The sequence below is a fragment of the Brienomyrus brachyistius genome, chromosome 3 (genome assembly GCF_023856365.1).
Source record: "Brienomyrus brachyistius isolate T26 chromosome 3, BBRACH_0.4, whole genome shotgun sequence".
In the NCBI taxonomy this organism is placed as follows: domain Eukaryota; kingdom Metazoa; phylum Chordata; class Actinopteri; order Osteoglossiformes; family Mormyridae; genus Brienomyrus; species Brienomyrus brachyistius.
The window spans coordinates 14,227,538-14,239,479 of NC_064535.1; the positions used below are offsets into that span (position 1 = coordinate 14,227,538).

Below are 11,942 nucleotides of genomic sequence, written 5' to 3' on the forward strand. Positions count from 1 at the left end.
CACCTAAGCTTCCGCCTTTGCGCTAATCTAAAAGCTAACCTTGAGAGGTGAAAAGTTAGTTTGAGTCGGATATAAAGCCCTTTCCAGTTTGAAAACTTTATATAATAATCCTGTGCTCATCTAGATAAGACAAGCAATCAAACTTCTCTTTTACGGCTCAGAAACTCATTATTTTTTCCCTCCCTGTTTATTCTGGATAGAAAAGCTTTATTGTGGTATAAATATGTATGAATTGCTATAATTATGAAGCTCCTCATTCGTGAGCCCCAGTTCCCATTTCGCATGTCGTATTCTGGCAGGGATACGGGGACGACTCTGAAATCTGAAGGCGCCGGCCTTAAATCAGACCATGATGGACTCCACCTGATGGACACAGTGGGTTTCTCTCTCAAAGTCGCTTCTGAAAGAGCCGTCTGATTTTAGTGTAATGCCTCGCTGATGAGGGCGGCACAGTGAATCAGTGGATAGCAGTGTAGCTTCCCACTTCTGGCCTGTGGGGGGGGGGGGGATGGGTGACTGTGCATGTGCCCTGTGACGGACTTGGCATCCCAGTCATAGTTCCGCAGCCTCGTGTACTTGTGCTTTCTGGGATGGGCTCCAGGCTCACTGCAGCCAATTACACGGGCATTCAAAACATTAAGAAAAGCCGCCTTTAATCGAGTTACTTTCAGGGTTTCAAGAGATTGGTTGTTTTTTTGTGTTTCAATTAAAATAATCGTTAAATAAACAGGGGAAGTGCAAATGCCATCTAGTATACGCAGTTTACTCATGTATTTTGTGGAGTGTATTATAGTTTAAAATATTTTATACCAATTTATCAAGTACATTTTGTATGCTCATGTATTTAGTATAGTCTAATACAGTGAGTATACTAGACACCAAGTTATCTAGTACGTCTAATATACTTGTGAGTCTAGTAGAGAATACTATGGTAGAATCCACCTCATACTGGTTTATCCAGTACATCTAGTATACTTGTGTGTCTGGTAGAGTATATTATAGTATAGTACAACATACACCAGTTTATTCAGTACATCTGGCATACTCATGTATTTAGTAGAGTAAGCTATAGTAGGGTATACTAGACACCAGTTTATCCATCACAGTAAGTACATCAATAGAGGAAACAAACTACCTACATGCCCAGGGCGAATTCTGACTGTGCCCTTCTGTCCTCCAAGTTCTCCGTTCTCCTCCAGGTCTAAGATGTGCTACTTTGCCACAATATCACATCCACCGCATGCCGCAGAATGTGCAGATGAAGGGCAGAGAAAGGAGCAGCCTTTGTCCCCATTTTTCACCGAAAAACCCGTCCCTTTGAATAATGGGTGTTATAAAGTCCAGCTCCAGCCGTTTCTTAAAGCGCTCGATCAAACAGTCACTCCGGTACATGCGCAGCCGGTAAAGACGGGTGGTGACTGCTGTGTGGTGAATACTACAGCGGTGTGCTGTTTAATATGAGCGCAGCTTTGGGGTCTCTCTCTGTGCCTGTCGCTGCTCTTTCCCCAGCTTCTCTCCACACCTCCCTCTGCATTATCTGCTCGCGCCATCGCTTTGGCCTTCAGCATCGCCTCGGCAGCCTTTCCCGCAGGGTGACAGGTCCTCGCTTGATCGTGTCGTCACCATGTCGGCACTGACAACCTAATGACCTTGGATCCCCCTGCCAAAGCTAGTTCTATCACTGAGCTTTTAATTCCCATGGTTTCCCCCCCCCCCCCTTCTCCTATGAGTGCCCTCCCCCATCCAGAAGAAAAAGACATTAAACGTTGCCATTTGTTCTGCATCATTCTTCTTCATATACGCAATCTAACCTGCCAAACAACATCAGACTGCTGATCCATTGAGGTGGAGTGAGTGTAATGACACGGACATCTGCGGACACGTCATGTTTAATGTTTCGCTGTTCATGCTCTAAGTACTGTCCTGATGGTAATAAAATCCATCCGTCCATCCGTTTTCCATTACTGCTCATCTAATGTAGGCTTTCATTGAGCTCTGCAGCACAGGGGACACAGTCGCCCAGTTACATACTGGAGACTATTTATAAGCACTGAGTACCTAAACATGCTTGAACACAAAAGGGTGAACATGCAAACTCCACATACACGCACGGTTTGGGCTGGAAATCAGACCCACAATGCAGTGCGGCAACAGCGCTAAACACAGGCAGTAGCATCCTGATCATTCATTATCTGAATCTATGAATTGTAATGTGAGACCAATGTCATACAAGGTGTTATTAAATCCAGTGTTAGTCTGATTGGAGGAGACTGGGATGGTACATGACAGACTCAGGTGCGAAGTTTGTCTGTTCACGTATGGATTATGTGGAATACAGTCGAACTGGCCAGATGGTGCTGATCTGTGAGATTCAGACATCCGTTTAACACTATTCACACCCTCTTGTATTATGAATGGCATTCAGGACTTATACATCGAAAATACATTAAATATATATAACTATTACATAGTGAAATATTTAGTGCATATTTAGCCTTTGTCTGGTATTATCTTATGCTTTTCATTTGTCTTCCATCTATTTAAACAAAATCACCAGAAAAGATGATGGGAAATGAAGCCCATCATATATTTAAATCAGTTTTCACTCACAACCACCCAGGCTGGAAATAGCATGTGCATCAGCAGTTTAGCATCATTAAAATACATTGTTAATGAGGTTTGGGCCAATTGCTCTTCTGTCTTACAGGGTTTTATTGTGTCTCTGCAAAGTTGCCAAGGCAACAAGTTGAGGATAATAAAGCAGAAGGACGAGAAGTAGAAAGCAGTTCAGGATTGGCAGGTTATTGTCTGTGGAGAGAACAAGAGAGAGAGAGAGAGAGAGACAGAGAGAAAGAGAGAGAGTGCCCTGAAGATGGTGTCCTGTGAGACAGGCATGTTGATAGTCAGCATGTGGGTGTGGGGGATGTAAAGTTACCCCCAGTGGGTAACTTCCTGCCGAAATCCCATCCCCACAGGAGAGACCCTCTGTGTGTCCTGGGAATGACGCCGGTCTGTGTGTCCTGGGAATGACGGTTGTCTGTGTGTCCAGGGAATGACGCCGGTCTGTGTGTCCTGGGAATGACGCCGGTCTGTGTGTCCTGGGACTGACGGCTGTCTGTGTGTCCTGGGAATGATGCCTGTTTGTGTGTCCTGGGATTGATGGATGGTTATGTTTTCTGGGAAAACTAGATGTCTTTGTGTCTTGGAATTATGACTGTTTATGTTTTCTGGGAATTGTGGATGTCTGTATGTCCTGGGAATGACTTCAGTCCGTGTGGCCTGAGCTACTCAGCAAAAGATAGTTTGCTCGCCTCTCTTAACGATCCCCGCCCTTCCGTCCCTCAGTCGCATTCTCTGGCCTGGGCTTCACGTCCTTCTACCTGGCCGGGAAGTTGCAGTGCTTCACGGACAGTGGGCGCGGCCGCAGCTGGCGTCTCTGTGCCATCGTGCTTCCCCTCTACAGCGCCATGATGATCGCGCTGTCCCGCACCTGCGACTATAAGCACCACTGGCAAGGTCAGTGCCCTTCTCATGCAGCATGTTCAGTGCACCTCCACCCGCCCCGTTTATACTTAGAGGGTGTCTCTCCTGTCAGGCCCTTTTCTTGGCTATTCTGAGCTATTTTTATTTTTACTGTGCTACTCAGGTGATAAGTTACCCAGGGGACAGAAATGAGAATGAAACACCCTACATACTTTGCTTGCCTCTGTCACACCCACCTTCCTGTTTAGCCTGGACAGACAGCCAGACAGACAGCGCAGTTGCCGCAGAGGATCGATGACTGGCTGCAGTTTAATTGGCTCTGTCTCATGGGCTTAATGGGAAGTGCCACACTTTAGCAGCAGGTGGAGTGAATTACGACCCCCCCCACCTCACCTCCGTTCCTCCCCCGCCCACCTGTAAAGCTCTACGAGGCTTGCAGATGAAAGGCAGCACGTTGCAGAATCGCGTAAAATCAAAACCAGCGAGATGTGACATCGCCGGCACGTCCAGTCTTTCCGGAAGCATCTGCCGCTGGGCGCTCACGGCTAATTGGCGCTGGGGCTCTGTGACCGATTGGGTGTGATTTTTATATTAAACCAAGCTGTCACGAATGCTGACACACTCAACCCACGTCTCTGTTACTGAGAAGCAGCCATGGTTGGGAAGAATGTCTATTTATCTGTAGTTTAGCCCAGAAACATGACACAGAGAAGGTTCGTGGTCTTTCTCACCAGATCGCTACATGACCACCTTTCAATAGGGTCTGTCTGTGACTGGAGATCTCAGTGACCATACAATGTATCTTAAAACATGGGCAAGGCTTTATGGATAGTGTTCAGCACTGACTAAATGACGGACCTCACAAGCATTATTGATAAGCCGTGGTGCCCACTTTAAGCTAGCGAGCAACACATTGAAAAAGAAATATTAAAGCAGTAATTCTCACAGTAAGATGCTCCCTTCTAACCCGCAATGCTAAAAATAAGTCATCAAACAGCTGAGACTGACTGCAGCAGTTAAGCCTGAAGAGGACTTTTCAGTCTGTCAGTAAACACCGGCCGGGAGCTCACACATTAACCTGCCTGGTGAACCATGATCATTGTGTAATGAAATATTCTCACTATGCCACCACTGCCCTGATCTTGGGAGTGACAAGACCTCCTCTACCTCGGGTTGGAAGAAAAAGGAAGTCACTTCCCCTGGAATGGCAAGGGCCATGTAAGCCAGGGTAGATTTTAGTATATCTGTGAAGTCAAAATTGGAAATACAGTGAACCCCCGCCAGTCGCGGAAGTTACATTCCAGACCCATCAGCGGTACGTGAAAATCCACGATATAGAAAGACTATATAAATAAACATTGTTTTAGCCTTAAAATACCCCTCCGACACATTTTAAACACACATACACTTATTAAAACACACTTTGTAAACAAATATGATATGTGGATGTTAAGGATATGAGTAACATGATAATAATAATACTAATATGTAATGTATATGTATATATATATCTATAGACATCTCTCTCTCTCTCTCTCTCTCTCTCTCTCTCTCTCTCTGTATACATAATGGAATATGTAAAAATAAAAACATTTTAAGCTCAGTATGGGTTCACAAAAAGTTTGCTCACAACAATCGGACCACAAGAAAGAACTGTGATGCGTCGGGGAAAAATCCGCGATATAGCGGGGGATCACTGTACCTTAAACGCATGTTATTTTAAATACTTCTGGCATATAAGTTATTTGAGTAGCTCTGTAGATACCGTTCACGGTCCTTACACCCAACGTGTTGCAAAGTAGCCCAGTCGGGATGCCCGATGCATTTCTCAGCTCCCCGACTTTAACTACGGCCCTGACCGTGCGGATGGGCTTATTGGCCTGCCAGGGGGACATTGCCATTATCCAAATTGCTTCATTTTGGTCCAGTGATGCAAGACAGTATTTTATCTGCTAATATCTGCTTATCCCTATCAGTGAAATCATATGAAGTCACATTATTGGTGCCAACACTATTCAGCACCAGCAGCCCTAAAATGACAAGGTGCAAACAAGCTGTCTCGTTAAATCAGCGATGTTTTATCCCCACTTTGTGGGCTGCGTTGACTCCCTCAGTCCCTGATCTCTGTGCCATTACAAAGCACCAGACCTTCATCGGACCACAATGCAGTGCAGTATCTTGGGTGGTCTTTTCAATCCACTGATGGATGATCATTTGACCATAACTGAAGCTTTAAATCTTGAAATCTTTTAATTTAAATTAGGATGATGACTTGACAGGGTTTTAATACCAAAGATAAGCCCTGCGTTTAGTGAATGCGCATGGTTGACAGGTACGTAAAAGCTTTCTTCTGGTGCACTTGGATACCATCTATTATTATTATGTGGTTTAACAATTTTCATTCAGGCATTTATAGACATATTAAGTATTAAGCTGTAGGAGCAAAGCTGATTTATTAAACATAATGCTTAATTGTAATTGCCTGAGATTGCCCTTTAATAGTAACATTGAGCCTGGTTCTCAACGCTTGTTGTTTACCTCTAGCTGTTATAAATAGCTAATATTTTGCAGTGCTTTTAGGGACACAAAAGACCTCCTTGAATAAGTGAATGACGCCCATTAATTCACTTTTTCCTGTAATTGGCAGACGCCTTTGTGGGCGGAGTCATCGGCCTCGCTTTCGCCTACATCTGCTACCGGCAGCACTACCCCCCTTTCCTGCACATAGACTGCCACCTGCCTTATGCCAGCCTGGCCGCCCAGTCTGGCATCCAACAGGAGGAGGCCTCACCCACCGACAACGCCACCAGCCTGCCCTTGGAGGGCCTCACGGAGGGGCCCGTATGACTAATAGCGACCGCCAGCCCAGGCCCCCGTCAGCACGAACTCCCTGCCGTAAGGACTACAAGCACTTAAACATTCCAGTGAACTCGACTCCTGTACCACCCCCTCCTTCTGTCCTAACCCTCCTTATGTTATTGTCTCTTGTTCGACGATCTTGTTGTACTTGACTGACCCTGTGCACACACTGTGGAGAAGACGTGCCAGAGAGAATGGGATCAGGGTGGGGAGCAAGAAGAAAGAAAGGGCTACAACTGCAGCCTCCCCAGAGAGCGACTGGCCTATTCGTTAGCATTAGCTAATGCAAGGCTCTCAAGTTCCATCGAAACTTTGGAGTGAGATTACATTAGGGGCGAAACGTGTGTCTCACGGTCAGTGCGTGAGACTTGGGAGCCCTGCCTACCGCATTCATCGGATCCTGCTCTGCCACGTCTACCCCTCCTGCACTCCATCTGTGCGTGCATCCATGTAATAATGTGCTTGCAGCAGGATTACATGTTGCTTATTTGGGGATTCACCCAGAAACAAGAAATGCTATTTTCTGATTGGCTGGTAGCTACTAACTCTGTGTAACTTGAGACAGTCATGAACTCGGTGAAAAACTCAACTCTGCGTTCTTGCGCATCGTTCACTGATTCTGTATAACGGGACACCTTGGTGGTTGTCATCCCTTACGTCTCAGTGTGAGCGCGTGAATTAATTGAAATGCGTGTGTCTCACGGTCAATGCGTGAGACTTGAGAGCCCTGTAATGTTTCTTAAGCTAACACTTTTAGCGTGACTTCGAAAGGCCAAATTGTAAAACAGGACTAGGGTGGGAGCCAAGGACCACCTTGATTTTACAGGGCCAGTGCTGAATATGTATGCTGTCTACTGGTCTCTAGGTGCAGATCCACCCCCCCCACCCAATCATTAGCAAATTAATTACTAGTTACTAAGATGCAGATCATGCATGCATCATTCATGCTACTATTAATCTAGAGGTATATTGGGATATAGTACAGAATTTCTGTGGCTCAGGAAAACTGATTTTTGACGTTTGATACAAAGTACTACGGATGGATTCTGTAACTAATCTCTGATAGACATTGAAAGCTTAGATGAAAGTAAAATCATTCTTCTCTGTTTTCTTTGAAAAGGCAGAGGTTGTCCATAGCAACACGGACAGAAATACAAATCTAATCAGTCTCTTCTGAGTAATTCTGCCCAGCAATATGAAAGAGACCCCTTCCTTTATGTTTCTATGTCATTAGCAACAAGCAATTTGCCTCAGTACGCACTGATGTTAAGTCTAAATTTAGATTAGAGATCGATGAGCTGTGACTGACAAAGAATTGCCATGTGAGTTGGGAAAACAATTTGAGCTGAGCCTTTTATAATGACATTAATTCTTAGCATGAATTGCAGGAAGAGAATTAGACCCAAACATAGACATTAATGAAGACATCGTGATGGCAAAGAGAAACACACGATATGAGGCTGGGTGGAAAATGTGCTTTATATTTGGGGACGAAAAAGCTTCTAAAGTTCCCACGTGAGTTTACAGCATCCTGGTTCCAGACGTGGATAGTTCAGGTCCAGAAAGTGAAAATCCAGACCAAGATTTTGTTTCAGCCAACCAGTTGAGTACTCAACTTTATACTCAACTGGTTAGTTGAAACCAGCCTGGGTCTCCCTTTTTCCTCCTGAGACACAATCCTGCCCCCCTCATCAAAAATACTAATCAGTTCTGATTACAAGACCCAATAGCATATCGTTATTAAATGTCATTTTTAAATATAAATGCATCGTATGTTCAAGTAGTCATGAACAATATGCTTCTGGTAAAATTTATTACATGTAAAAACCAAAGATGATTACTTAATGAGTTCATATATACCCCAAGTCACTCTAAAATGGCCCTGATCTTGTGATTTTTAAATTATCTACCACCAGAATGTATTAGTAACTTAAAAAAATATCATTGTGCCCAGAAGATCACAGGACTTGGCTTAGCTTAGCAACGACGCTAAAGCGTGATTGTGGTTATCGTTGACCTGGTCGTTCGTTGACCACCCCCTCCCAGTGCCAGGCAATACAGTGCCTTCACTTCCCTGGGAGGGGAGTCCTCAGCAAATCCTTCTGTTTACTTGCAGGAAACCTAAGGCATCACCCAGGATAACATCGTCAAAATCTGTGAAAAGGAGTGCACGCATGTGGGTGGGAGTTTGGTTACTTGCCTACGCATCGCATGATTCATGGTCTCCCATGACATTGCCCCATAATCTCTTCATTGTTTGCTTAGTATGGGGAAGGGAAATGACTTTTCGTCATGTAAAGATGAACATCAACGCTTGGGTCGTCCAGCCTTTGACTCTCCAAATGGGGTGACCATGAATTGGCCCGTTTTCCCATACCTGAAGGCATTCCTGAGAGATTGTGTAAAGCTACGTGTACATTGGAGTGGAATGTGCCGTGAAAAACTGACTGTGGAATCAAAACAAAGGAATGAGATGAAAAGGAAGACCTTTCCATGGCACAGTTAGCAACATGACATTCTGTAGGTGCTATTAACCTGGGACTGAGCTATCTAAGAAATCCAGCCCTCCCTTCGAGATCCGAGCGTAGGAGCGAAACACACTCAGTGTTCCTGTAGCGCTTTAGTGTCGCTGTTGTCCCTACTCACTCAGTGAGCAGTCATGACCGCAGCGAACAGCATCAAGCCCCATCGTCTCCTTTCCTTTATGGCACCAGATGTATGTATGGGGAGTTTTGACGCCCTTTCAGGACACACCGTCACGTGGGGCAGATCATTACGGTGACAATATTAAGCATCTCAAGACTTTGGGATTCTGTCCTCACGCCTCACATTTCGCTCATCGACGGGAGTCTATTTCAAGCCTATATTTTTGAAAAGAAACAGACAAAAAAAATTAAGTCAAAAACAATGTTGAATACTTCCTTTACCATTTTAGTGTTATCTACCATGGCATGCCAGTTACATATGTGAAAAGAGACTATTGAAAATGCATTGAAAAAGCATGTTTGGCCTTCAGAGAACCTGGATTTGTGCAGTGATGCTTATTTATGTACATATAGCGATAAAATGCAACAGTGTCTGTATAGTGCATGACCTGGAACATGAGGTGGTAAAGAATGCATTTACTGAACTGTACTGTGGGCTGATTGAGGGGTGTGCAAAATCGATCATTTGTGGTAAAGACACATTTAAAATACTGAAAATGTCTTATATGTAGCAAACATAGACAAAGTAATTTGAGTACTTAAGAAAAGACAATTATGTTGTTAAATGAAAAGCTTTTTAGCTGCGTTCCAGGAGCTGTTTGGTAATTATATATATATTTTTTATTTATGCTAATGAGCTCTCCATTAGACGTCATCATTCTGAAGTTCTCGGTTAACCGGTCAGCCAGCGTGACTCCGCTGACGAGAACCCTAGAGCCTGCTGGGTCGGCCCATTGTCCCCCATCTCTGCCCTCCTAACTCCCGTCATTAGGACTACCAGAGATGACACATCTCTCCGGCAGAGGCTGAATAGAAATATACAGCATATGGTGTGCAGGCACTGAGCACCAGGACACTTCTGCAGTGAGTGTGAGTCTCCGTTTGCGGCGGCTGTTGATCTGTGCAGAGCCAGCGGAGCACTGCAGCAGGAGTCTGTCTGTTCCTGGCTTGAGGTGGGACTCAACGGATTAGACCGATACATGTGTTTCTCCCTGTTCACAGTGAGGGTATTTGTAGTGGTGTTATTCATTAATAAAGCTGCACCATGGTGTAGTGCCTTTGAAATAAATATGATGATATGCCTGACATGTGTTTTCTTTTTGATTTTATATGCACACACACACACACACACACACACACACACACACACAAACATGCACACACACATGGTGTACCTATCAAAATGGGGATCTTCCTTTCACCCTTAACCCCCACCCAGCTCTAACCTTAACCATATGTAACCAAACAAAATACAAGACTTTTGGCATTTTTACTTTTTTGATCGCATTCACAGATCTTTGTGGGGACCTGAAAAATGGTCCCCACAACATCAAAAAAAAAAAAAACAGGTTTTATTGGTGGGCACATCAGGTCCCCGCAATGTACAGTAATATGGACCTAATCCACACACGCACACAGTATGATAAGATGGATTTTATTGTGTCCAGAGGGAAATATAGCAGCAAGGTGTGTAAAATGCAGAGAAAAATGCATGCAGTGCAAAATAAAACACGTAGTGCAAGCGATTAAACTCAGTTCAAACTAATCTGAAAACACGCATGGTGACCAAAAAGAACATCCACCCAACAGCTGACACACGAGGCTGGGAAGCTCAGTCACTTCCGACTTGTATATACACAGCCCGCTAATATTGTTTACCCTGCGGGTGGCGCTCAAGAGCACCTTGTTCGGTATACCCAGCAATATGTGAACCACAGTCATATAGGTGGGGTGTGCAGGCTTCTTGGTTTTGACGTTATGTAAGCGCAGCGTTGTCATGGTGGGTGGGTCGGTGCTTTGGGGTCTGCAGGGGGGCAGAGACCCTGCACCAGGGGATAGCCAGGAGACCGTAGTGTGATGAAGGCTACTTCAGGCCAACCGCATTACTCTTCATTAGGTCCATCAGCAGGGCGACAGGTGTGACTACTGCCTACAGACTCTAAGATTTAGCAGGCAGAAAAAAGCAATGTGGAGACACTGCATATTCGCAGATGTCTGGTGCTGAAAGTCCCCCCTTTCTGCTTTTCTACCGTACATCAAATCTGATCTCCAAACAGCATCTGAAATCGAAATCACTGTATGGGTTAGAATGATTAAAATAAGGAGTGTATTTATTTTGCGTGTGGACATCGGGGTCCGGTGTGATGCAAGTGATGTGTGCTGCTGCTTTGAAGGGTTAGGCATTGCTGTGAAACGCCACGTTTTTGGGCGCTGTCTTCGGGGAAGCAGTCACAATGTCGACACTTGTTGGGGAGGCAGGATGAGAATACACATCCTGGAGGCGTGAGGTTACAGTTCGGTCACTGCATTGCTCAGCCTGAGTGTGTATATTACCCACACACGCACATAGAGTACCAGTCAAAGGTCTGGACAGATCTGCTTTTAATGCTATTTTAACATTCACACTATTCACCTTATAGGCCTCAAGACAAAGAGGTAATACATATCAAATATTGCAATGACCAAGAGAAGTGTTCAACATCTCAAAATGATCTCATATTCTAGACTCTTCAAAATAGCCCCCTTTAGCTTCCATGACAGCATCGCAGACTCTTGGCATTCTTTCAACCAGCTTTCAGATGTGGCCACCTGGATGCTTCTCCAACAGTCCTAATGGAGTTTCCACAAGTTCTGGGCATGAGTTGACTACCTTGCTCTTAATCTTCAATCCGAATCATTCCAAACCAGCTCGGTAGGAATTAGACAGGGGGATTGTTGGAGCCAGGTCATCTGTCACGACACTCTGTCTCATACCTTTTTCATACGGTAATACTGTACTTACACAACTTTAAGGTGTGTACAGGGTCATTATCTGAAAAGCAAATTGTCTTAAGTATGTACTTAGACATTTGAATAATACTGTGCACTCTGTTGAGATTCTTAATAAGAACCTTT

The 11,942-nt window shown here is 44.6% G+C and overlaps 1 protein-coding gene across 2 annotated transcripts in view; it reads left to right on the plus strand.

The window, feature by feature from the left end:
- plpp4 (phospholipid phosphatase 4) overlaps positions 1-10,130 on the plus strand; it is a 38,856-nt gene extending 28,726 nt beyond the window's left edge. Inside the window, exons 6-8 of one of the 2 annotated variants that reach the window (XM_049009744.1) lie at positions 3,346-3,516; positions 6,131-6,378; positions 8,459-8,470. In XM_049009744.1, coding sequence (XP_048865701.1) covers positions 3,346-3,516; positions 6,131-6,330 — 371 coding nt within the window. In that variant the 3' untranslated portion in view covers positions 6,331-6,378; positions 8,459-8,470. Of the gene's footprint in view, positions 1-3,345; positions 3,517-6,130 lie in introns of both variants that reach the window. The other variant, XM_049009743.1, reaches the window with a different exon arrangement.
- Positions 10,131-11,942: the final 1,812 nt, after the last annotated feature.